The sequence below is a fragment of the Oncorhynchus mykiss genome, chromosome 9 (genome assembly GCF_057628025.1).
Source record: "Oncorhynchus mykiss isolate SJ-2025 chromosome 9, ASM5762802v1, whole genome shotgun sequence".
Classification (NCBI taxonomy): domain Eukaryota; kingdom Metazoa; phylum Chordata; class Actinopteri; order Salmoniformes; family Salmonidae; genus Oncorhynchus; species Oncorhynchus mykiss.
Genome location: NC_143030.1, coordinates 9,457,093 through 9,485,028, shown reverse-complemented (window position 1 = coordinate 9,485,028; position 27,936 = coordinate 9,457,093). Strand labels below are relative to the sequence as shown.

Below are 27,936 nucleotides of genomic sequence, written 5' to 3'. Positions count from 1 at the left end.
GTTTTGTTCTGACGATGCATAGAAACACCACTTGTTGTTAACGATGCTGCTGTTTTGTTCTGACGATGCGTAGAAACACCACCTGTTGTTAACGATGCTGCTGTTTTGTTCTGACGTAGAAACACCACCTGTTGTTAACGATGCTGCTGTTTTGTTCTGACATAGAAACACCACCTGTTGTTAACGATGCTGCTGTTTTGTTCTGACGATGCGTAGAAACACCACCTGTTGTTAACGATGCTGCCGTTTTGTTCTGACATAGAAACACCACCTGTTGTTAAAGACGCTGCCGTTTTGTTCTGTCATAGAAACACCACCTGTTGTTAATGACGCTGCTGTTTTGTTCTGACGTAGAAACACCACCTCTTGTTAACGATGCTGCTGTTTTGTTCTGACATAGAAACACCACCTGTTGTTAATGACGCTGCCGTTTTGTTCCAACGATGCGTAGAAACACCACCTGTTGTTAACGACGCTGTCGTTTTGTTCTGACGATGCGTATAAACACCACCTGTTGTTAACGATGCTGCCGTTTTGTTCCAGCGATGCGTAGAAACGCCACCTGTTGTTAACGATGCTGCCGTTTTGTTCTGACGTAGAAACACCACCTGTTGTTAACGACGCTGCCGTTTTGTTCCAACGATGCGTAGAAACGCCACCTGTTGTTAACGATGCTGCCGTTTTGTTCTGACGTAGAAACGCCACCTGTTGTTAACGACGCTGCCGTTTTGTTCTGACATAGAAACACCACCTGTTGTTAACGACGCTGCCGTTTTGTTCTGACATAGAAACACCACCTGTTGTTAACGATGCTGCTGTTTTGTTCTGACGTAGAAACACCACCTGTTGTTAACGATGCTGCTGTTTTGTTCTGACATAGAAACACCACCTGTTGTTAACGATGCTGCCATTTTGTTCTGACGATGCATAGAAACACCACCTGTTGTTAACGACGCTGCCGTTTTGTTCTGACGTAGAAACACCACCTGTTGTTAACGATGCTGCCGTTTTGTTCCAACGATGCATAGAAACACCACCTGTTGTTAACGATGCTGCTATTTTGTTCTGACATAGAAACACCACCTGTTGTTAACGATGCTGCCGTTTTGTTCTGACATAGAAACACCACCTGTTGTTAACGACGCTGCCGTTTTGTTCTGACATAGAAACACCACCTGTTGTTAACGATGCTGCTGTTTTGTTCTGACATAGAAACACCACCTGTTGTTAACGATGCTGCTGTTTTGTTCTGACATAGAAACACCACCTGTTGTTAACGATGCTGCTGTTTTGTTCTGACATAGAAACACCACCTGTTGTTAACGACGCTGCCGTTTTGTTCTGACATAGAAACACCACCTGTTGATAACGATGCTGCCTTTTTGTTCTGACGTAGAAACACACCCTGTTGTTAACGATGCTGCCGTTTTGTTCCAACGTTGCGTAGAAACACCACCTGTTGTTAACGATGCTGCCATTTTGTTCCAACGATGCATAGAAACACCACCTGTTGTTAACGACGCTGCCGTTTTGTTCTGACGTAGAAACACCACCTGTTGTTAACGATGCTGCCATTTTGTTCTGACGATGCATAGAAACACCACCTGTTGTTAACGACGCTGCCGTTTTGTTCTGACGTAGAAACACCACCTGTTGTTAACGATGCTGCCGTTTTGTTCCAACGATGCATAGAAACACCACCTGTTGTTAACGATGCTGCTATTTTGTTCTGACATAGAAACACCACCTGTTGTTAACGATGCTGCCGTTTTGTTCTGACATAGAAACACCACCTGTTGTTAACGACGCTGCCGTTTTGTTCTGACATAGAAACACCACCTGTTGTTAACGATGCTGCTGTTTTGTTCTGACATAGAAACACCACCTGTTGTTAACGATGCTGCTGTTTTGTTCTGACGTAGAAACACCACCTGTTGTTAACGACGCTGCCGTTTTGTTCTGACATAGAAACACCACCTGTTGTTAATGACGCTGCCGTTTTGTTCTGACATAGAAACACCACCTGTTGTTAATGACGCTGCTGTTTTGTTCTGACATAGAAACACCACCTGTTGTTAACGATGCTGCTGTTTTGTTCTGACGTAGAAACACCACCTGTTGTTAACGATGCTGCCGTTTTGTTCTGACGATGCATAGAAACACCACCTGTTGTTAACGATGCTGCTGTTTTGTTCTGACGTAGAAACACCACCTGTTGTTAACGATGCTGCCGTTTTGTTCTGACGATGCATAGAAACACCACTTGTTGTTAACGATGCTGCTGTTTTGTTCTGACGATGCGTAGAAACACCACCTGTTGTTAACGATGCTGCTGTTTTGTTCTGACGTAGAAACACCACCTGTTGTTAACGATGCTGCTGTTTTGTTCTGACATAGAAACACCACCTGTTGTTAACGATGCTGCTGTTTTGTTCTGACGATGCGTAGAAACACCACCTGTTGTTAACGATGCTGCTGTTTTGTTCTGACGTAGAAACACCACCTGTTGTTAACGATGCTGCCGTTTTGTTCTGACATAGAAACACCACCTGTTGTTAACGATGCTGCTGTTTTGTTCTGACATAGAAACACCACCTGTTGTTAACGATGCTGCTGTTTTGTTCTGACATAGAAACACCACCTGTTGTTAACGATGCTGCTGTTTTGTTCTGACGATGAGTAGAAACACCACCTGTTGTTAACGATGCTGCTGTTTTGTTCTGACATAGAAACACCACCTGTTGTTAACGATGCTGCTGTTTTGTTCTGACGATGCGTAGAAACACCACCTGTTGTTAAAGATGCTGCCGTTTTGTTCTGACATAGAAACACCACCTGTTGTTAACGACGCTGCCGTTTTGTTCTGTCATAGAAACACCACCTGTTGTTAATGACGCTGCTGTTTTGTTCTGACGTAGAAACACCAAATGTTGTTAACGATGCTGCTGTTTTGTTCTGACATAGAAACACCACCTGTTGTTAATGACGCTGCCGTTTTGTTCCAACGATGCGTAGAAACACCACCTGTTGTTAACGACGCTGTCGTTTTGTTCTGACGATGCGTATAAACACCACCTGTTGTTAACGATGCTGCCGTTTTGTTCCAGCGATGCGTAGAAACGCCACCTGTTGTTAACGATGCTGCCGTTTTGTTCTGACGTAGAAACACCACCTGTTGTTAACGACGCTGCCGTTTTGTTCCAACGATGCGTAGAAACGCCACCTGTTGTTAACGATGCTGCCGTTTTGTTCTGACGTAGAAACGCCACCTGTTGTTAACGACGCTGCCGTTTTGTTCTGACATAGAAACACCACCTGTTGTTAACGACGCTGCCGTTTTGTTCTGACATAGAAACACCATCTGTTGTTAACGATGCTGCTGTTTTGTTCTGACGTAGAAACACCACCTGTTGTTAACGATGCTGCTGTTTTGTTCTGACGTAGAAACACCACCTGTTGTTAACGATGCTGCCATTTTGTTCTGACGATGCATAGAAACACCACCTGTTGTTAACGACGCTGCCGTTTTGTTCTGACGTAGAAACACCACCTGTTGTTAACGATGCTGCCGTTTTGTTCCAACGATGCATAGAAACACCACCTGTTGTTAACGATGCTGCTATTTTGTTCTGACATAGAAACACCACCTGTTGTTAACGACGCTGCCGTTTTGTTCTGACATAGAAACACCACCTGTTGTTAACGATGCTGCTGTTTTGTTCTGACATAGAAACACCACCTGTTGTTAACGATGCTGCTGTTTTGTTCTGACATAGAAACACCACCTGTTGTTAACGATGCTGCTGTTTTGTTCTGACATAGAAACACCACCTGTTGTTAACGACGCTGCCGTTTTGTTCTGACATAGAAACACCACCTGTTGATAACGATGCTGCCTTTTTGTTCTGACGTAGAAACACACCCTGTTGTTAACGATGCTGCCGTTTTGTTCCAACGTTGCATAGAAACACCACCTGTTGTTAACGATGCTGCCATTTTGTTCCAACGATGCATAGAAACACCACCTGTTGTTAACGACGCTGCCGTTTTGTTCTGACGTAGAAACACCACCTGTTGTTAACGATGCTGCCATTTTGTTCTGACGATGCATAGAAACACCACCTGTTGTTAACGACGCTGCCGTTTTGTTCTGACGTAGAAACACCACCTGTTGTTAACGATGCTGCCGTTTTGTTCCAACGATGCATAGAAACACCACCTGTTGTTAACGATGCTGCTATTTTGTTCTGACATAGAAACACCACCTGTTGTTAACGATGCTGCCGTTTTGTTCTGACATAGAAACACCACCTGTTGTTAACGACGCTGCCGTTTTGTTCTGACATAGAAACACCACCTGTTGTTAACGATGCTGCTGTTTTGTTCTGACATAGAAACACCACCTGTTGTTAACGATGCTGCTGTTTTGTTCTGACGTAGAAACACCACCTGTTGTTAACGACGCTGCCGTTTTGTTCTGACATAGAAACACCACCTGCTGTTAATGACGCTGCCGTTTTGTTCTGACATAGAAACACCACCTGTTGTTAATGACGCTGCTGTTTTGTTCTGACATAGAAACACCACCTGTTGTTAACGATGCTGCTGTTTTGTTCTGACGTAGAAACACCACCGGTTGTTAACGATGCTGCCGTTTTGTTCTGACGATGCATAGAAACACCACCTGTTGTTAACGATGCTGCTGTTTTGTTCTGACGTAGAAACACCACCTGTTGTTAACGATGCTGCCGTTTTGTTCTGACGATGCATAGAAACACCACCTGTTGTTAACGATGCTGCTGTTTTGTTCTGACGATGCGTAGAAACACCACCTGTTGTTAACGATGCTGCCGTTTTGTTCTGACATAGAAACACCACCTGTTGTTAACGACGCTGCCGTTTTGTTCTGTCATAGAAACACCACCTGTTGTTAATGACGCTGCTGTTTTGTTCTGACGTAGAAACACCAAATGTTGTTAACGATGCTGCTGTTTTGTTCTGACATAGAAACACCACCTGTTGTTAATGACGCTGCCGTTTTGTTCCAACGATGCGTAGAAACACCACCTGTTGTTAACGACGCTGTCGTTTTGTTCTGACGATGCGTATAAACACCACCTGTTGTTAACGATGCTGCCGTTTTGTTCCAGCGATGCGTAGAAACGCCACCTGTTGTTAACGATGCTGCCGTTTTGTTCTGACGTAGAAACACCACCTGTTGTTAACGACGCTGCCGTTTTGTTCCAACGATGCGTAGAAACGCCACCTGTTGTTAACGATGCTGCCGTTTTGTTCTGACGTAGAAACGCCACCTGTTGTTAACGACGCTGCCGTTTTGTTCTGACATAGAAACACCACCTGTTGTTAACGACGCTGCCGTTTTGTTCTGACATAGAAACACCACCTGTTGTTAACGATGCTGCTGTTTTGTTCTGACGTAGAAACACCACCTGTTGTTAACGATGCTGCTGTTTTGTTCTGACGTAGAAACACCACCTGTTGTTAACGATGCTGCCATTTTGTTCTGACGATGCATAGAAACACCACCTGTTGTTAACGACGCTGCCGTTTTGTTCTGACGTAGAAACACCACCTGTTGTTAACGATGCTGCCGTTTTGTTCGAACGATGCATAGAAACACCACCTGTTGTTAACGATGCTGCTATTTTGTTCTGACATAGAAACACCACCTGTTGTTAACGATGCTGCCGTTTTGTTCTGACATAGAAACACCACCTGTTGTTAACGACGCTGCCGTTTTGTTCTGACATAGAAACACCACCTGTTGTTAACGATGCTGCTGTTTTGTTCTGACATAGAAACACCACCTGTTGTTAACGATGCTGCTGTTTTGTTCTGACATAGAAACACCACCTGTTGTTAACGATGCTGCTGTTTTGTTCTGACATAGAAACACCACCTGTTGTTAACGACGCTTCCGTTTTGTTCTGACATAGAAACACCACCTGTTGATAACGATGCTGCCTTTTTGTTCTGACGTAGAAACACACCCTGTTGTTAACGATGCTGCCGTTTTGTTCCAACGTTGCGTAGAAACACCACCTGTTGTTAACGATGCTGCCATTTTGTTCCAACGATGCATAGAAACACCACCTGTTGTTAACGATGCTGCCGTTTTGTTCTGACGTAGAAACACCACCTGTTGTTAACGATGCTGCCATTTTGTTCTGACGATGCATAGAAACACCACCTGTTGTTAACGACGCTGCCGTTTTGTTCTGACGTAGAAACACCACCTGTTGTTAACGATGCTGCCGTTTTGTTCCAACGATGCATAGAAACACCACCTGTTGTTAACGATGCTGCTATTTTGTTCTGACATAGAAACACCACCTGTTGTTAACGATGCTGCCGTTTTGTTCTGACATAGAAACACCACCTGTTGTTAACGACGCTGCCGTTTTGTTCTGACATAGAAACACCACCTGTTGTTAACGATGCTGCTGTTTTGTTCTGACATAGAAACACCACCTGTTGTTAACGATGCTGCTGTTTTGTTCTGACGTAGAAACACCACCTGTTGTTAACGACGCTGCCGTTTTGTTCTGACATAGAAACACCACCTGTTGTTAATGACGCTGCCGTTTTGTTCTGACATAGAAACACCACCTGTTGTTAATGACGCTGCTGTTTTGTTCTGACATAGAAACACCACCTGTTGTTAACGATGCTGCTGTTTTGTTCTGACGTAGAAACACCACCTGTTGTTAACGATGCTGCCGTTTTGTTCTGACGATGCATAGAAACACCACCTGTTGTTAACGATGCTGCTGTTTTGTTCTGACGTAGAAACACCACCTGTTGTTAACGATGCTGCCGTTTTGTTCTGACGATGCATAGAAACACCACCTGTTGTTAACGATGCTGCTGTTTTGTTCTGACGATGCGTAGAAACACCACCTGTTGTTAACGATGCTGCTGTTTTGTTCTGACGTAGAAACACAACCTGTTGTTAACGATGCTGCTGTTTTGTTCTGACATAGAAACACCACCTGTTGTTAACGATGCTGCTGTTTTGTTCTGACGATGCGTAGAAACACCACCTGTTGTTAACGATGCTGCTGTTTTGTTCTGACATAGAAACACCACCTGTTGTTAACGATGCTGCCGTTTTGTTCTGACGTAGAAACGCCACCTGTTGTTAACGACGCTGCCGTTTTGTTCTGACATAGAAACACCACCTGTTGTTAACGACGCTGCCGTTTTGTTCTGACATAGAAACACCACCTGTTGTTAACGATGCTGCTGTTTTGTTCTGACGTAGAAACACCACCTGTTGTTAACGATGCTGCTGTTTTGTTCTGACGTAGAAACACCACCTGTTGTTAACGATGCTGCCATTTTGTTCTGACGATGCATAGAAACACCACCTGTTGTTAACGACGCTGCCGTTTTGTTCTGACGTAGAAACACCACCTGTTGTTAACGATGCTGCCGTTTTGTTCGAACGATGCATAGAAACACCACCTGTTGTTAACGATGCTGCTATTTTGTTCTGACATAGAAACACCACCTGTTGTTAACGATGCTGCCGTTTTGTTCTGACATAGAAACACCACCTGTTGTTAACGACGCTGCCGTTTTGTTCTGACATAGAAACACCACCTGTTGTTAACGATGCTGCTGTTTTGTTCTGACATAGAAACACCACCTGTTGTTAACGATGCTGCTGTTTTGTTCTGACATAGAAACACCACCTGTTGTTAACGATGCTGCTGTTTTGTTCTGACATAGAAACACCACCTGTTGTTAACGACGCTTCCGTTTTGTTCTGACATAGAAACACCACCTGTTGATAACGATGCTGCCTTTTTGTTCTGACGTAGAAACACACCCTGTTGTTAACGATGCTGCCGTTTTGTTCCAACGTTGCGTAGAAACACCACCTGTTGTTAACGATGCTGCCATTTTGTTCCAACGATGCATAGAAACACCACCTGTTGTTAACGATGCTGCCGTTTTGTTCTGACGTAGAAACACCACCTGTTGTTAACGATGCTGCCATTTTGTTCTGACGATGCATAGAAACACCACCTGTTGTTAACGACGCTGCCGTTTTGTTCTGACGTAGAAACACCACCTGTTGTTAACGATGCTGCCGTTTTGTTCCAACGATGCATAGAAACACCACCTGTTGTTAACGATGCTGCTATTTTGTTCTGACATAGAAACACCACCTGTTGTTAACGATGCTGCCGTTTTGTTCTGACATAGAAACACCACCTGTTGTTAACGACGCTGCCGTTTTGTTCTGACATAGAAACACCACCTGTTGTTAACGATGCTGCTGTTTTGTTCTGACATAGAAACACCACCTGTTGTTAACGATGCTGCTGTTTTGTTCTGACGTAGAAACACCACCTGTTGTTAACGACGCTGCCGTTTTGTTCTGACATAGAAACACCACCTGTTGTTAATGACGCTGCCGTTTTGTTCTGACATAGAAACACCACCTGTTGTTAATGACGCTGCTGTTTTGTTCTGACATAGAAACACCACCTGTTGTTAACGATGCTGCTGTTTTGTTCTGACGTAGAAACACCACCTGTTGTTAACGATGCTGCCGTTTTGTTCTGACGATGCATAGAAACACCACCTGTTGTTAACGATGCTGCTGTTTTGTTCTGACGTAGAAACACCACCTGTTGTTAACGATGCTGCCGTTTTGTTCTGACGATGCATAGAAACACCACCTGTTGTTAACGATGCTGCTGTTTTGTTCTGACGATGCGTAGAAACACCACCTGTTGTTAACGATGCTGCTGTTTTGTTCTGACGTAGAAACACAACCTGTTGTTAACGATGCTGCTGTTTTGTTCTGACATAGAAACACCACCTGTTGTTAACGATGCTGCTGTTTTGTTCTGACGATGCGTAGAAACACCACCTGTTGTTAACGATGCTGCTGTTTTGTTCTGACGTAGAAACACCACCTGTTGTTAACGATGCTGCCGTTTTGTTCTGACATAGAAACACCACCTGTTGTTAACGATGCTGCTGTTTTGTTCTGACATAGAAACACCACCTGTTGTTAACGATGCTGCTGTTTTGTTCTGACATAGAAACACCACCTGTTGTTAACGATGCTGCTGTTTTGTTCTGACGATGCGTAGAAACACCACCTGTTGTTAACGATGCTGCTGTTTTGTTCTGACATAGAAACACCACCTGTTGTTAACGATGCTGCTGTTTTGTTCTGACGATGCGTAGAAACACCACCTGTTGTTAACGATGCTGCCGTTTTGTTCTGACATAGAAACACCACCTGTTGTTAACGACGCTGCCGTTTTGTTCTGACATAGAAACACCACCTGTTGTTAACGATGCTGCTGTTTTGTTCTGACATAGAAACACCACCTGTTGTTAACGACGCTGCCGTTTTGTTCTGACATAGAAACACCACCTGTTGATAACGATGCTGCCTTTTTGTTCTGACGTAGAAACACACCCTGTTGTTAACGATGCTGCCGTTTTGTTCCAACGTTGCGTAGAAACACCACCTGTTGTTAACGATGCTGCCATTTTGTTCTGACGTAGAAACACCACCTGTTGTTAACGATGCTGCCATTTTGTTCTGACGATGCATAGAAACACCACCTGTTGTTAACGACGCTGCCGTTTTGTTCTGACGTAGAAACACCACCTGTTGTTAACGATGCTGCCGTTTTGTTCCAACGATGCATAGAAACACCACCTGTTGTTAACGATGCTGCTATTTTGTTCTGACATAGAAACACCACCTGTTGTTAACGATGCTGCTGTTTTGTTCTGACGTAGAAACACCACCTGTTGTTAACGACGCTGCCGTTTTGTTCTGACATAGAAACACCACCTGTTGTTAATGACGCTGTCGTTTTGTTCTGACATAGAAACACCACCTGTTGTTAATGACGCTGCTGTTTTGTTCTGACATAGAAACACCACCTGTTGTTAACGATGCTGCTGTTTTGTTCTGACGTAGAAACACCACCTGTTGTTAACGATGCTGCCATTTTGTTCTGACGATGCATAGAAACACCACCTGTTGTTAACGATGCTGCTGTTTTGTTCTGACGTAGAAACACCACCTGTTGTTAACGATGCTGCCGTTTTGTTCTGACGATGCATAGAAACACCACCTGTTGTTAACGATGCTGCTGTTTTGTTCTGACGATGCGTAGAAACACCACCTGTTGTTAACGATGCTGCTGTTTTGTTCTGACGTAGAAACACCACCTGTTGTTAACGATGCTGCTGTTTTGTTCTGACATAGAAACACCACCTGTTGTTAACGATGCTGCTGTTTTGTTCTGACGATGCGTAGAAACACCACCTGTTGTTAACGATGCTGCTGTTTTGTTCTGACGTAGAAACACCACCTGTTGTTAACGATGCTGCCGTTTTGTTCTGACATAGAAACACCACCTGTTGTTAACGATGCTGCTGTTTTGTTCTGACATAGAAACACCACCTGTTGTTAACGATGCTGCTGTTTTGTTCTGACATAGAAACACCACCTGTTGTTAACGATGCTGCTGTTTTGTTCTGACGATGCGTAGAAACACCACCTGTTGTTAACGATGCTGCTGTTTTGTTCTGACATAGAAACACCACCTGTTGTTAACGATGCTGCTGTTTTGTTCTGACGATGCGTAGAAACACCACCTGTTGTTAACGATGCTGCCGTTTTGTTCTGACATAGAAACACCACCTGTTGTTAACGACGCTGCCGTTTTGTTCTGACATAGAAACACCACCTGTTGTTAATGACGCTGCTGTTTTGTTCTGACGTAGAAACACCACCTGTTGTTAACGATGCTGCTGTTTTGTTCTGACATAGAAACACCACCTGTTGTTAATGACGCTGCCGTTTTGTTCCAACGATGCGTAGAAACACCACCTGTTGTTAACGACGCTGTCGTTTTGTTCTGACGATGCGTATAAACACCACCTGTTGTTAACGATGCTGCCGTTTTGTTCCAGCGATGCGTAGAAACGCCACCTGTTGTTAACGATGCTGCCGTTTTGTTCTGACGTAGAAACACCACCTGTTGTTAACGACGCTGCCGTTTTGTTCCAACGATGCGTAGAAACGCCACCTGTTGTTAACGATGCTGCCGTTTTGTTCTGACGTAGAAACGCCACCTGTTGTTAACGACGCTGCCGTTTTGTTCTGACATAGAAACACCACCTGTTGATAACGATGCTGCCTTTTTGTTCTGACGTAGAAACACACCCTGTTGTTAACGATGCTGCCGTTTTGTTCCAACGTTGCGTAGAAACACCACCTGTTGTTAACGATGCTACCGTTTTGTTCTGACGTAGAAACACCACCTGTTGTTAACGATGCTGCCGTTTTGTTCCAACGATGCATAGAAACACCACCTGTTGTTAACGATGCTGCTATATTGTTCTGACATAGAAACACCACCTGTTGTTAACGATGCTGCCGTTTTGTTCTGACATAGAAACACCACCTGTTGTTAACGACGCTGCCGTTTTGTTCTGACATAGAAACACCACCTGTTGTTAACGATGCTGCTGTTTTGTTCTGACATAGAAACACCACCTGTTGTTAACGATGCTGCTGTTTTGTTCTGACATAGAAACACCACCTGTTGTTAACGATGCTGCTGTTTTGTTCTGACATAGAAACACCACCTGTTGTTAACGACGCTGCCGTTTTGTTCTGACATAGAAACACCACCTGTTGATAACGATGCTGCCTTTTTGTTCTGACGTAGAAACACACCCTGTTGTTAACGATGCTGCCGTTTTGTTCCAACGTTGCGTAGAAACACCACCTGTTGTTAACGATGCTACCGTTTTGTTCCAACGATGCATAGAAACACCACCTGTTGTTAACGACGCTGCCGTTTTGTTCTGACGTAGAAACACCACCTGTTGTTAACGATGCTGCCATTTTGTTCTGACGATGTATAGAAACACCACCTGTTGTTAACGACGCTGCCGTTTTGTTCTGACGTAGAAACACCACCTGTTGTTAACGATGCTGCCGTTTTGTTCCAACGATGCATAGAAACACCACCTGTTGTTAACGATGCTGCTATTTTGTTCTGACATAGAAACACCACCTGTTGTTAACGATGCTGCCGTTTTGTTCTGACATAGAAACACCACCTGTTGTTAACGACGCTGCCGTTTTGTTCTGACATAGAAACACCACCTGTTGTTAACGATGCTGCTGTTTTGTTCTGACGTAGAAACACCACCTGTTGTTAACGATGCTGCCGTTTTGTTCTGACATAGAAACACCACCTGTTGTTAATGACGCTGCCGTTTTGTTCTGACATAGAAACACCACCTGTTGTTAATGACGCTGCTGTTTTCTTCTGACATAGAAACACCACCTGTTGTTAACGATGCTGCTGTTTTGTTCTGACGTAGAAACACCACCTGTTGTTAACGATGCTGCTGTTTTGTTCTGACGTAGAAACACCACCTGTTGTTAATGACGCTGCTGTTTTGTTCTGACGATGCATAGAAACACCACCTGTTGTTAACGATGCTGCTATTTTGTTCTGACATAGAAACACCACCTGTTGTTAACGATGCTGCCGTTTTGTTCTGACATAGAAACACCACCTGTTGTTAACGACGCTGCCAATTTGTTCTGACATAGAAACACCACCTGTTGTTAACGATGCTGCTGTTTTGTTCTGACATAGAAACACCACCTGTTGTTAACGATGCTGCTGTTTTGTTCTGACATAGAAACACCACCTGTTGTTAACGATGCTGCTGTTTTGTTCTGACATAGAAACACCACCTGTTGTTAACGACGCTGCCGTTTTGTTCTGACATAGAAACACCACCTGTTGATAACGATGCTGCCTTTTTGTTCTGACGTAGAAACACACCCTGTTGTTAACGATGCTGCCGTTTTGTTCCAACGTTGCGTAGAAACACCACCTGTTGTTAACGATGCTACCGTTTTGTTCCAACGATGCATAGAAACACCACCTGTTGTTAACGACGCTGCCGTTTTGTTCTGACGTAGAAACACCACCTGTTGTTAACGATGCTGCCATTTTGTTCTGACGATGCATAGAAACACCACCTGTTGTTAACGACGCTGCCGTTTTGTTCTGACGTAGAAACACCACCTGTTGTTAACGACGCTGCCAATTTGTTCTGACATAGAAACACCACCTGTTGTTAACGATGCTGCTGTTTTGTTCTGACATAGAAACACCACCTGTTGTTAACGACGCTGCCGTTTTGTTCTGACATAGAAACACCACCTGTTGATAACGATGCTGCCTTTTTGTTCTGACGTAGAAACACACCCTGTTGTTAACGATGCTGCCGTTTTGTTCCAACGTTGCGTAGAAACACCACCTGTTGTTAACGATGCTACCGTTTTGTTCCAACGATGCATAGAAACACCACCTGTTGTTAACGACGCTGCCGTTTTGTTCTGACGTAGAAACACCACCTGTTGTTAACGATGCTGCCATTTTGTTCTGACGATGCATAGAAACACCACCTGTTGTTAACGACGCTGCCGTTTTGTTCTGACGTAGAAACACCACCTGTTGTTAACGATGCTGCCGTTTTGTTCCAACGATGCATAGAAACACCACCTGTTGTTAACGATGCTGCTATTTTGTTCTGACATAGAAACACCACCTGTTGTTAACGATGCTGCCGTTTTGTTCTGACATAGAAACACCACCTGTTGTTAACGACGCTGCCGTTTTGTTCTGACATAGAAACACTACCTGTTGTTAACGATGCTGCTGTTTTGTTCTGACATAGAAACACCACCTGTTGTTAACGATGCTGCTGTTTTGTTCTGACGTAGAAACACCACCTGTTGTTAACGACGCTGCCGTTTTGTTCTGACATAGAAACACCACCTGTTGTTAATGACGCTGCCGTTTTGTTCTGACATAGAAACACCACCTGTTGTTAATGACGCTGCTGTTTTGTTCTGACATAGAAACACCACCTGTTGTTAACGATGCTGCTGTTTTGTTCTGACGTAGAAACACCACCTGTTGTTAACGATGCTGCTGTTTTGTTCTGACGTAGAAACACCACCTGTTGTTAATGACGCTGCTGTTTTGTTCTGACGATGCATAGAAACACCACCTGTTGTTAACGATGCTGCTGTTTTGTTCTGACATAGAAACACCACCTGTTGTTAACGATGCTGCTGTTTTGTTCTGACATAGAAACACCACCTGTTGTTAACGATGCTGCCGTTTTGTTCTGACGTAGAAACACCACCTGTTGATAACGACACTGCCGTTTTGTTCTGACGATGCGTAGAAACACCACCTGTTGTTAACGATGCTGCTGTTTTGTTCTGACATAGAAACACCACCTGTTGTTAACGATGCTGCCGTTTTGTTCTGACGATGCATAGAAACACCACCTGTTGTTAACGATGCTGCTGTTTTGTTCTGACGATGCGTAGAAACACCACCTGTTGTTAACGATGCTGCTGTTTTGTTCTGACGTAGAAACACCACCTGTTGTTAACGATGCTGCTGTTTTGTTCTGACATAGAAACACCACCTGTTGTTAACGATGCTGCTGTTTTGTTCTGACGATGCGTAGAAACACCACCTGTTGTTAATGATGCTGCTGTTTTGTTCTGACGTAGAAACACCACCTGTTGTTAACGATGCTGCCGTTTTGTTCTGACATAGAAACACCACCTGTTGTTAACGATGCTGCTGTTTTGTTCTGACATAGAAACACCACCTGTTGTTAACGATGCTGCTGTTTTGTTCTGACATAGAAACACCACCTGTTGTTAACGATGCTGCTGTTTTGTTCTGACGATGCGTAGAAACACCACCTGTTGTTAACGATGCTGCTGTTTTGTTCTGACATAGAAACACCACCTGTTGTTAACGATGCTGCTGTTTTGTTCTGACGATGCGTAGAAACACCACCTGTTGTTAACGATGCTGCCGTTTTGTTCTGACATAGAAACACCACCTGTTGTTAACGACGCTGCCGTTTTGTTCTGACATAGAAACACCACCTGTTGTTAATGACGCTGCTGTTTTGTTCTGACGTAGAAACACCACCTGTTGTTAACGATGCTGCTGTTTTGTTCTGACATAGAAACACCACCTGTTGTTAATGACGCTGCCGTTTTGTTCCAACGATGCGTAGAAACACCACCTGTTGTTAACGACGCTGTCGTTTTGATCTGACGATGCGTATAAACACCACCTGTTGTTAACGATGCTGCCGTTTTGTTCCAGCGATGCGTAGAAACGCCACCTGTTGTTAACGATGCTGCCGTTTTGTTCTGACGTAGAAACACCACCTGTTGTTAACGACGCTGCCGTTTTGTTCCAACGATGCGTAGAAACGCCACCTGTTGTTAACGATGCTGCCGTTTTGTTCTGACGTAGAAACGCCACCTGTTGTTAACGACGCTGCCGTTTTGTTCTGACATAGAAACACCACCTGTTGTTAACGACGCTGCCGTTTTGTTCTGACGTAGAAACACCACCTGTTGTTAACAATGCTGCTGTTTTGTTCTGACGTAGAAACACCACCTGTTGTTAACGATGCTGCCATTTTGTTCTGACGATGCATAGAAACACCACCTGTTGTTAACGGCGCTGCCGTTTTGTTCTGACGTAGAAACACCACCTGTTGTTAACGATGCTGCCGTTTTGTTCCAACGATGCATAGAAACACCACCTGTTGTTAACGATGCTGCTATTTTGTTCTGACATAGAAACACCACCTGTTGTTAACGATGCTGCCGTTTTGTTCTGACATAGAAACACCACCTGTTGTTAACGACGCTGCCGTTTTGTTCTGACATAGAAACACCACCTGTTGTTAACGATGCTGCTGTTTTGTTCTGACATAGAAACACCACCTGTTGTTAACGATGCTGCTGTTTTGTTCTGACATAGAAACAACACCTGTTGTTAACGATGCTGCTGTTTTGTTCTGACATAGAAACACCACCTGTTGTTAACGACGCTGCCGTTTTGTTCTGACATAGAAACACCACCTGTTGATAACGATGCTGCCTTTTTGTTCTGACGTAGAAACACACCCTGTTGTTAACGATGCTGCCGTTTTGTTCCAACGTTGCGTAGAAACACCACCTGTTGTTAACGATGCTGCCGTTTTGTTCCAACGATGCATAGAAACACCACCTGTTGTTAACGATGCTGCCGTTTTGTTCCAACGATGCGTAGAAACGCCACCTGTTGTTAACGATGCTGCCGTTTTGTTCTGACGTAGAAACACCACCTGTTGTTAACGACGCTGCCGTTTTGTTCTGACATAGAAACACCACCTGTTGTTAACGACGCTGCCGTTTTGTTCTGACGATGCATAGAAACACCACCTGTTGTTAACGATGCTGCTGTTTTGTTCTGACATAGAAACACCACCTGTTGTTAACGATGCTGCTGTTTTGTTCTGACATAGAAACACCACCTGTTGTTAATGACGCTGCCGTTTTGTTCTGACATAGAAACACCACCTGTTGTTAACGACGCTGCCGTTTTGTTCTGACATAGAAACACCACCTGTTGTTAACGATGCTGCCGTTTTGTTCTGACGTAGAAACACCACCTGTTGTTAACGACGCTGCCGTTTTGTTCTGACATAGAAACACCACCTGTTGTTAACGATGCTGCCGTTTTGTTCTGACGTAGAAACACCACCTGTTGTTAACGACGCTGCCGTTTTGTTCTGACATAGAAACACCACCTGTTGTTAACGATGCTGCCGTTTTGTTCTGACGATGCGTAGAAACACCACCTGTTGTTAACGACGCTGCCGTTTTGTTCTGACGTAGAAACACCACCTGTTGTTAACGATGCTGCCGTTTTGTTCTGACGATGCGTAGAAACACCACCTGTTGTTAACGATGCTGCTGTTTTGTTCTGACATAGAAACACCACCTGTTGTTAATGACGCTGCCGTTTTGTTCTGACATAGAAACACCACCTGTTGTTAACGACGCTGCCGTTTTGTTCTGACATAGAAACACCACCTGTTGTTAACGATGCTGCCGTTTTGTTCTGACGTAGAAACACCACCTGTTGTTAACGACGCTGCCGTTTTGTTCTGACATAGAAACACCACCTGTTGTTAACGATGCTGCCGTTTTGTTCTGACGATGCGTAGAAACACCACCTGTTGTTAACGACGCTGCCGTTTTGTTCTGACGTAGAAACACCACCTGTTGTTAACGATGCTGCCGTTTTGTTCTGACGATGCGTAGAAACACCACCTGTTGTTAACGATGCTGCTGTTTTGTTCTGACGTAGAAACACCACCTGTTGTTAACGACGCTGCCGTTTTGTTCTGACGATGCGTAGAAACACCAGCTGGAATATTATCCATGTCCTTGTTCAGCCAAGTTTCCGAGAAACATTGGACAGTTTCTTTCGGTTCCGTTGATAGTGGTTGTCTCGAACGTCGCTCGTCCAGTTTATTCTCTAGTGATTGTCCATTCGCCAATAGAACAGAGGGTTGTTATTTACTCACCACTCTAGGTCATCAGGGTGCCCTCATGTCAGCCTCGATATCGCCGTCTCTGGGGATTAGGGCGAGCAGTATGTCCAGAAGCTCTTTTCGTTCATTGGAAACAATGTCAGAAATATAAAAAAATAGAGAAAATTATCGGTGAAGAAAAACACATAAAAACACATCGGTCACGAGCAATATTCAGTCCAGCGCCATTCTCACTTTTCTATGTTTGTGCCTGTGTCATTAGGTCTGGTGTGTCAGAGAGGGAGAGGAGGGGGGAGAGGGAGAAGGAGAGGGAAGGAGAGGGAAGGAGAGGGAGAGGGGAGAGGGAGGGTGAGAGGGGCAGAGAGAGAAAGAGAGCGTCAAGAGATGAGAAAGAAAAACATGTTCACAAGAAGGAAAACAAAAGTATGGAATAATAAAATCCGATGAAACGAATGCAGATGAAGATAACGTGTACATTATAGCGAATCACCATGGAAACCATGTTTCATGTTGTTTTATTTGACGGGTTGATAAGGCGGGTTGCTATGGTGACAACAGTTCTGCACAGTGATTCTCAAACACAGGGTTTGGTTAAGTTAATTTTCTTCCTTACTCTCGTTCTCGCTCTTTCTGTCCCTGTTTTTCTCTCTCTCTCTCGCTCTCGCCTCCCCCCCTCGCTCTCTCTCTCTCTACCTCTCTACATCTACACCTCTCCATCTCGCTCTACTTCTCTACATCTCCACCTCTCCAGCCCTCCATCTCTCTCTATCTCTCTACCTCTCTATAGCTCCACCTCTCCAGCCCTCCATCTCTCTCTATCTCTCTACCTCTCTATATCTCCACCTCTCCATCCCTCCATCTCTCTCTACCTCTCCTCATCTCCACCTCTCCATCCCTCCATCCCTCCATCTCTCTCTACCTCTCCACATCTCCACCTCTCCATCCCTCCATCCCTCCATCTCTCTCTACCTCTCCACATCTCCACCTCTCCATCTCTCCATCTCTCCATCCTAACCACAACCATCTGTCTCTATATCTTCACTCCTCTCATCTCTGTCTCTTCTCCAACCTTCTCACCTTCCCTCTCCAACCTCTCATGTGTGCCTCTTCTCCAACCTTCTCACCTCCCCTCTCCAACCTCTCATGTGTGTCTCTTCTCCAACCTTCTCACCTCCCCTCTCCAACCTCTCATGTGTGCCTCTTCTCCAACCTTCTCACCTCCCCTCTCCAACCTCTCATGTGTGCCTCTTCTCCAACCTTCTCACCTCCCCTCTCCAACCTCTCATCTCTGTCTCTTCTCCAACCTTCTCACCTCCCCTCTCCAACCTCTCATGTGTGTCTCTTCTCCAACCTTCTCACCTCCCCTCTCCAACCTCTCATCTCTGTCTCTTCTCCAACCTTCTCACCTCCCCTCTCCAACCCCCTCCTTTTCTTTCCCGCTCTCCTCTTACCTTTCAATAGCGACAGAATAGAGGCGATAAAATTGAACAGATTCCTAGCAATTATGTGTCGGCATATTGACATGAGCACACTTATGTGTGGATTTGTGTGTGTGTGTGTGCGTGTGTGTGTTTCTGCTCTTGGCAATGCTTGTCATGGATAGGATTATGTAGCATGCAGCGATGAATTGCACAGAGAAATTGGATCAAACTAAGTGTGTATGCGTGTGTGTGTGTGAAAAGAAATTGGATCAGATTACTTTGACATTTGGCTCAGATTATACTCAATTCCTACTGACAGGGGGAGAGGGAGTGAGGATGGGTGGGAAAGAGGGACAGAGAGAGAGAGAGAGAGAGGGTGGGATGGAGAGAGAGAGTGAAATAGATAGAGTGGGAGGGAGAGAGGGAGAGATGAATCTGGAACGAAAATTGTTTTTCCAAACCTGTTCTGAACCTGTTCTGAACCTGTTCTGAACCTGTTCTAAACCTGTTCTAAACCTGTTCTAAACCTGTTATAAACCTGTTATAAACATGTTATAAACCTGTTCTAAACCTGTTCTAAACCTGTTATAAACCTGTTCTAAACATGTTATAAACCTGTTATAAACCTGTTCTAAACCTGTTCTAAACCTGTTCTAAACCTGTTCTAAACCTGTTCTAAACCTGTTATAAACCTGTTATGAACCTGATATAAACCTGTTATAAACATGTTATAAACCTAACAGGTGTATGTTATATCTCCCCCTACAGGTTGGCTATGAGAATGCTAACAGGTGTCTGTTATATCTCCCCCTACAGGTTGGCTATGAGAATGCTAACAGGTGTCTGTTATATCTCCCCCTACAGGTCGGCTATGAGAATGCTAACAGGTGTCTGTTATATCTCCCCCTACAGGTTGGCTATGAGAATGCTAACAGGTGTCTGTTATATCTCCCCCTACAGGGCGGCTATGAGAATGCTAACAGGTGTCTGTTATATCTCCCCCTACAGGTTGGCTATGAGAATGCTAACAGGTGTCTGTTATATCTCCCCCTACAGGTCGGCTATGAGAATGCTAACAGGTTTCTGTTATATCTCCCCCTACAGGTTGGCTATGAGAATGCTAACAGGTGTCTGTTATATCTCCCCCTACAGGTTGGCTATGAGAATGCTAACAGGTGTCTGTTATATCTCCCCTTACAGGTTGGCTATGAGAATGCTAACAGGTGTCTGTTATATCTCCCCCTACAGGTTGGCTATGAGAATGCTAACAGGTGTCTGTTATATCTCCCCCTACAGGTTGGCTATGAGAATGCTAACGGGTGTCTGTTATATCTCCCCCTACAGGTTGGCTATGAGAATGCTAACAGGTGTCTGTTATATCTCCCCCTACAGGTTGGCTATGAGAATGCTAACAGGTGTCTGTTGTATCTCCCCCTACAGGTTGGCTATGAGAATGCTAACAGGTGTCTGTTATATCTCCCCCTACAGGTTGGCTATGAGAATGCTAACAGGTGTCTGTTATATCTCCCCCTACAGGTTGGCTATGAGAATGCTAACAGGTGTCTGTTATATCTCCCCCTACAGATTGGCTATGAGAATGCTAACAGGTGTCTGTTATATCTCCCCCTACAGGTTGGCTATGAGAATGCTAACAGGTGTCTGTTATATCTCCCCCTACAGGTTGGCTATGAGAATGCTAACAGGTGTCTGTTATATCTCCCCCTACAGGTTGGCTATGAGAATGCTAACAGGTGTCTGTTATATCTCCCCCTACAGGTTGGCTATGAGAATGCTAACAGGTGTCTGTTATATCTCCCCCTACAGGTTGGCTATGAGAATGCTAACAGGTGTCTGTTATATCTCCCCCTACAGGTTGGCTATGAGAATGCTAACAGGTGTCTGTTATATCTCCCCCTACAGGTTGGCTATGAGAATGCTAACAGGTGTCTGTTATATCTCCCCCTACAGGTTGGCTATGAGAATGCAAACAGGTGTCTGTTATATCTCCCCCTACAGGTTGGCTATGAGAATGCTAACAGGTGTCTGTTATATCTCCCCCTACAGGTTGGCTATGAGAATGCAAACAGGTGTCTGTTATATCTCCCCCTACAGGTTGGCTATGAGAATGCTAACAGGTGTCTGTTATATCTCCCCCTACAGGTTGGCTATGAGAATGCGGGCACTGTGGAGTTCCTGGTAGATAAACACGGGAAACATTACTTCATAGAAGTCAACTCCAGACTGCAGGTGGAACACACTGTCACTGAGGAGGTTACGGAGTAAGTACTGCAGTGTGTGTGTGTGTGTGTGTGTGTGTGTGTGTGTGTGTGTGTGTGTGTGTCTGATTGGTCAAAAAATATCAGCAATTGGTCTGCCTGTATAAATGCCGCCTAACAGCTTTTTCGATTGTGTGTGTATGTGTCAGTGTGTGTGTGTATGTGTGTGTGTATGTGTCAGTGTGTGTGTGTATGTGTGTGTCTGTGTCTGTGTCAGTGAGTGTGTGTGTGTGTGTTGTTGTGTGTGTCTGTGTCTGTGTCAGTGAGTGTGTGTGTGTGTGTGTTGTTGTGTGTGTCTGTGTCTGTGTCAGTGAGTGTGTGTGTGTGTGTGTGTTGTTGTGTGTGTCTGTGTCTGTGTCAGTGAGTGTGTGTGTGTGTGTGTTGTTGTGTGTTTCTGTGTCTGTGTCAGTGAGTGTGTGTGTGTGTGTGTTGTTGTGTGTGTCTGTGTCTGTGTCAGTGAGTGTGTGTGTGTGTGTGTTGTTGTGTGTGTCTGTGTCTGTGTCAGTGAGTGTGTGTGTGTGTGTGTGTTGTTGTGTGTGTCTGTGTCTGTGTCAGTGAGTGTGTGTGTGTGTGTGTTGTTGTGTGTGTCTGTGTCTGTGTCAGTGAGTGTGTGTGTGTGTGTTGTTGTGTGTGTCTGTGTCTGTGTCAGTGAGTGTGTGTGTGTGTGTGTTGTTGTGTGTGTCTGTGTCTGTGTCAGTGAGTGTGTGTGTGTGTGTGTGTGTTGTTGTGTGTGTCTGTGTCTGTGTCATTGAGTGTGTGTGTGTGTGTGTTGTTGTGTGTGTCTGTGTCTGTGTCAGTGAGTGTGTGTGTGTCTGTGTCTGTTGTTGTGTGTGTCTGTGTCTGTGTCAGTGAGTGTGTGTGTGTGTGTGTGTGTGTGTGTGTGTGTGTCTGTGTCTGTGTCAGTGAGTGTGTATGTGTGTGTGTGTTGTTGTGTGTGTCTGTGTCTGTGTCAGTGAGTGTGTGTGTGTGTGTGTGTTGTTGTGTGTGTCTGTGTCTGTGTCAGTGAGTGTGTGTGTGTGTGTGTTGTTGTGTGTGTCTGTGTCTGTGTCAGTGAGTGTGTGTGTGTGTGTGTTGTTGTGTGGTATAATTTGGCGGTGTACCATATATTCCATTTTTTTTTTTTTTTTTACAGTTTTTCATCAATACCGTTGAAACTATTTATTTTAAGTTTTCCATGAAATGTGAATATTTGTAGCTACTTTTTATGTAAACAGCTGCCGTCTTGTACACTACGACGTTAGGAGATACACCAGATTCTGTCTCCGTGTCACATTATTGTATATTATGACCTTAAATGCTGCAGATATCGTTTAGGTCACCTCCCTTATTCCCCAATTGCTCAGTTTGGCCGGGCTGCCAGTTCTAGGAAGATTCTTCGTGTTTCCAAACTTCTTCCATTTAAGATTGATTGAGGCCACTGTGTTCTTGGGGACCTTCAATACTGCAGACATTTTATCTTACCCTCCAGATCTGTGCCTCGACACAATCCTGTCTCGGAGCTCTGCAGACATTTCCTTCGACCTCATGGCTTGGTTTTTACTCTGACGTGCACTGTCAACTGTGGGACCTTATATTGACCAAATCCTGTTCCTTCAGTTGAATTTACCACAGGTGGACTCCAGTCAAGTTGTAGAAACATCTCAAAGATGATCAATGGAAACAGGATGCACCTGAGTTCAATTTGGAGTTTGGAGTCAGAGGAAACGGTCTTATGTAAATACATTTTCAAAAAAAAAAAAAATTAAAAATAGTTTTCACTTTGTCATTATGGGGTATTGTGATGTCATTATGGGGTATTGTGATGTCATTATGGGGTATTGTGATGTCATTATGGGGTATTGTGATGTCATTATGGGGTATTGTGATGTCATTATGGGGTATTGTGATGTCATTATGGGGTATTGTGATGTCATTATGGGGTATTGTGTGTAGATTGATGAGGGAAAAATGTAATTTAATCAATTTTAGAATAAGGCTGTAACATAACAACATGTGGAACAAGTCAAGGGGTCTGAATACTTTCCTGAATGTATAGTGAAAGGCAACAGTGTTTTTTTGTTGTTGATTCAATAGAGTGATCAGGAACGTACAACTGTAGTTTTCTTTCACAGAAAATACATTAGTGCAACACATTCGGCAGAAAATATCTTCATTTTCATCAGATAACAACAGAAGTGCTATTTGGCCACAAAATGCGCTAACAATTAAAAGCTAGTTTTTTTTCGCTATCATATTTCTAATGTTTATGTTTATCGTAGAAAGAATTTCGTAATCTTTTGCTTAAAGTTAGTCTTGCATTTTACCAAGTAGCCTGGCTACACTGAGAAAAGTACAGTTGAAAAGTCACTCCACATCAGTCAGTGCACTGTCTGCTGACAGAATGCCCTCCGTCTTATCCGAGTGGAGAAGTGCAACTGAAGGTTTTGTCTGCTGATAGAATGCCCTCCGTCTTATCCGAGTGGAGAAGTGCAACTGAAGGTTTGGTCTGCTGATAGAATGTCTTATCCGAGTGGAGAAGTGCAACTGAAGGTTTGGTCTGCTGACAGAATGCCCTCCGTCTTATCCGAGTGGAGAAGTGCAACTGAAGGTTTGGTCTGCTGACAGAATGCCCTCCGTCTTATCCGAGTGGAGAAGTGCAACTGAAGGTTTGGTCTGCTGACAGAATGCCCTCCGTCTTATCCGAGTGGAGAAGTGCAACTGAAGGTTTGGTCTGCTGATAGAATGCCCTCCGTCTTATCCGAGTGGAGAAGTGCAACTGAAGGTTTTGTCTGCTGATAGAATGCCCTCCGTCTTATCCGAGTGGAGAAGCAACTGAAGGTTTTGATACTACGTTCTGAACGGGGATGGGCGTAAGCATCTGGTGCGAAAGGTTACATGTTTGAATCCAGCGATAGAATGTTGTTTTTGAGCTTCTTGTCCCAAACCTTAACCTTTATCTTAACCATTCAGAGTTTATGCCTAACTTTAATATTTCAGAGTTAATGCCTAAACTTAAACCTAACCTTAAAAATGTGGAGTTACCGCCCAACCCTAGTGTGTGCAAGTTTGTCTGTGTCTGTGTGTTGTCTGTGTGTGTGTGTGTTGTCTGTATGTGTGTGTTGTCTGTGTGTGTGGTGAATGTTTCTGTGTGTGTGGTGTGTGTTGTCTGTGTGTCTGTGCGTGTGGTGAGTGTGTCTGTGTGTTGTCTGTGTGTTGTCTGTGTGTCTTTGTGTGTGGTGAGTGTGTCTGTGTGTTGTCTGTGTTGTCTGTGTGTCTTTGTGTGTGGTGAGTGTGTCTGTGTGTTGTCTGTGTTGTCTGTGTTGGTGTCTGTGTGTCTTTGTGTGTGGTGAGTGTATCTGTGTGTTGTCTGTGTTGTCTGTGTGTTGTCTGTGTGTGTGGTGAGTGATATAAAGGTCCATCTGTGTTATAATCAGTGGAAAACAGCTCACAGGTTATCAGCCGAGCAGAAAAGACTGCTATTTATATCTCTCTGTCTCTGACCAACCCACTATCTCTCTCTCTCTCTCTCTATCTCTCTCTCTCTCTCTCTCTCTCTCGCTCTCTCACTCTCTCTCTCTCTCTCAATCTACTCTCTCTCTCTCTCTCTCTCTCTCTCTCTCTATCTCTCTCTCTCTCTCTCTCTCTCTCGCTCTCTCACTCTCTCTCTCTCTCTCAATCTACTCTCTCTCTCTCTCTCTCTCTCTCTCTCTCTCCAAAAAGACAAAGACATTTCAAATGTCATATTATGTGCAAATATTTAAAGTACAAAAGGGAAAATAAATAAGCATAAATATGGGTTGTATTTACAATGGTGTTTGTTCTTCACTGGTTGCCCTTTTCTCGTGGCAACAGGTCACAAATCTTGCTGCTGTGATGGCACACTGTGGTATTTCACCCAGTAGATATGGGAGTTTATCAAAATTGGGTTTGTTTTCAAATTCTTTGTGGATCTGTGTAATCTGAGGGAAATATGTCTCTCTAATATGGCCGGCGGTTAGGAAGTGCAGATTAGTTTCCACCTCATAGCCTGTCTTCTCTCAAGAAACATTTTTTGTTTGTTAATTCTTTCCAATGTGTCAAGTAATTATCTTTTTGTTTTCTCATGATTTGGTTTGGTCTAATTGTGTTGCTGTCCTGGGGCTCTGTAGGGTCTGTTTGTGTTTGTGAACAGAGCCCCAGGACCAGCTTGCTTAGGGGGCTCTTCTCCAGGTTCATCTCTCTGTAGGTGATGGCTTTGTTATGGAAGGTTTGGGAATCACTTCCTTTTAGGTGGTTGTAGAATTTAACGGCTCTTTTCTGGATTTTGATAATTAGTGGGTATCGGCCTAATTCTGCTCTGCATGCATTATTTGGTGTTCTACGTTGTACACTGAGGATATTTTAGTAGAAGTCTGACTGATTGAAGTATTTTTAGCCAGATCCTAATTGGTATGTTAAATGTTCCTTTTGATGGCATAGAAGGCCCTTCTTGGCCTTGTCTCTCAGATCGTTCACAGCTTTGTGGAAGTTACCTGTGGCGCTGATGTTTAGGCCAAGTTGTGTATCGTTTTTTGTGTGCTCTAGAGCAACGGTGTCTAGATGGAATTTGTATTTGTGGTCCTGGAAACTGGATTTTATAATGTATGTTTTTCCCTTAACACCACATTCCATCAATTTTCAATTTGTATAGCAGACTCTCATTCCAACAAAGCATGAGAAGACTTTGCCTTTGTTTTGGTTTGTTTATTTGTCAATTTGGGTGTGCAGGGTGAATACGTGGTCTGTTGTATGGTCATTTGGATAAAAATAAAAGATAAAAGATAAAAACCCAATATGACATTTGCTCAGTATTTTGTTTTCACTGAGTAAATGTATAAGCCTGCTGTTAATGATAACGCAGAGGATTTTCCCAAGGTTGCTTTTGAGGTTGCTTTTCAAGTTATTGGGGTCAAACTTGTCTCCACTTCAGTGGATTAGAGTGATCAGTCCTTGGTTCCAAATATTTGGTAAGATGCCAGAGCCGAGGATGATGTTAAAGAGTTTAAGTATGTCCAATTGGAATTTGTGGTCTGTATATTTCATAATTTCAAATGGGATACCATCATCACCACAGGCCTTTGTGGGTTGGGGGGTTTGTATTTTGTCTTGTAGTTCATTCAATGTAATTGGATAATCCTGTGGGTTCTGGTGGTCTTTAATAGCTGAATCTGACATTTGTAATTGCACATGTACAGTTGAAGTCCGAAGTTTACACACACCTTAGCCAAATACATTTAAAATCAGTTTTTCACAATTCCTGACATTTAATCCTAGTAAAAATTCCCCGTCTTAGGTCAGTTAGGATCACCACTTTATTTTAAGAATGTGAAATGTCAGAATAATAGTAGAGATAATTATTTATTTCAGCTTTTATTTCTTTCATCACATTCCCAGTGGGTCAGAAGTTTACATACACTCGATTAGTATTTGGTAGAATTGCCTTTAAATTGTATAACTTGGGTCAAACGTTTTGGGTAGCTTTCCACAAGCTTCCCACAATAAGTTGGGTGAATTTTGGCCCATTCCTTCTGACAGAGCTGGTGTAACTGAGTCAGGTTTGTAGGCCTCCTTGCTCACACACGCTTTTTCAGTTCTGCCCACAAATGTTCTATAGGATTGAGGTCAGGGCTTTGTGATGGCCACTCCAATACCTTGACTTTGATGTCCTTAAGCCATTTTGCCACAACTTTGGAAGTATTCTTGGGGTCATTGTCCATTTGGAAGACCCATTTGTGACGAAGCTTTAATTTCCTGACTGATGTCTTGAGACGTAAACTTCCTACTTCAACTCTATATGTTATAGAGACAAAAGATTTGAGAAGTGGTTTATCCATACATCTCCATGTTGGATAGATAATTAGATAATTCTTAGTGTTGTTGTTTGTTGAGCGTTTTCCAAATTTCCCAGAAGTGGTTAGAGTCTATGGATTCTTCAATTACATTGAGCTGATTTCTGACATGCTGTTCCTTCTTTTTCCGTAGTGTATTTCTGTATTGTTTTAGTGATTCACCACAGTGAAGGCGTAGACTCAGGTTTTCTGGGTCTCTATGTTTATGGTTGGATAGGTTTCTCAATTTCTTTCTTAGGTTTTTGCCTTGTTCATCAAAACCACTTGTCATTGTTGTTCATTTTCTTAGGTAGTCTGCTTGACATTTTTTGATTTGATAGGGAAGCTGAAAGGTCAAATATACTAGAATGTTTACACCTTCGCTATTATATTGAGATGTTTTACCCAGGAAATTGTCTAAAAGGGATTGAATTTGTTGTTGCCTAATAGTTTTTTGGTAGGTTTCCACACTACTTCCCTTCCATCTGTAGCATTTCTTAATGTTACTCAGTTCCTTCGGCTTTGATGCCTCATGATTGAGTCTTGCTCTGTTTAAGTAGACTGTGATTTTGCTGTGGTCTGATAGGGGTGTCAGTGGGCTGACTGTGAACGCTCTGAGAGACTCTGGGTTGAGGTCAGTGATAAAGTAGTCTACAGTACTACTGCCAAGAGATGAGCTATAGGTGTACCTACCATAGGAGTCCCCTCAAAGCCTACCATTGACTATGTACATACCCAGCGTGCGACAGAGCTGCAGGAGTTGTGACCCGTTTTTGTTGGTTATGTTGTCATAGTTGTGCCTAGGGGGGCATATGGGGGAGGGAATGATGTCACCTCCAGGCAGGTGTTTGTCCCCCTGTGTGCTGAGGGTGTCAGGTTCTTGTCCAGTTCTGGCATTTAGGTTGCCACAGACTAGTACATGTCCCTGGGCCTGTA

At 43.8% G+C, this 27,936-nt stretch overlaps 1 protein-coding gene across 1 annotated transcript in view; it reads left to right on the top strand.

Moving 5' to 3' along the window:
* The window catches only part of LOC110518778 (pyruvate carboxylase, mitochondrial), a 484,892-nt gene that overhangs the window by 88,967 nt on the left and 367,989 nt on the right, over positions 1–27,936 (top strand). Inside the window, 1 exon segment of the mRNA XM_090183451.1 lies at positions 21,060–21,178. Coding sequence (XP_090039577.1) covers positions 21,060–21,178 — 119 coding nt within the window.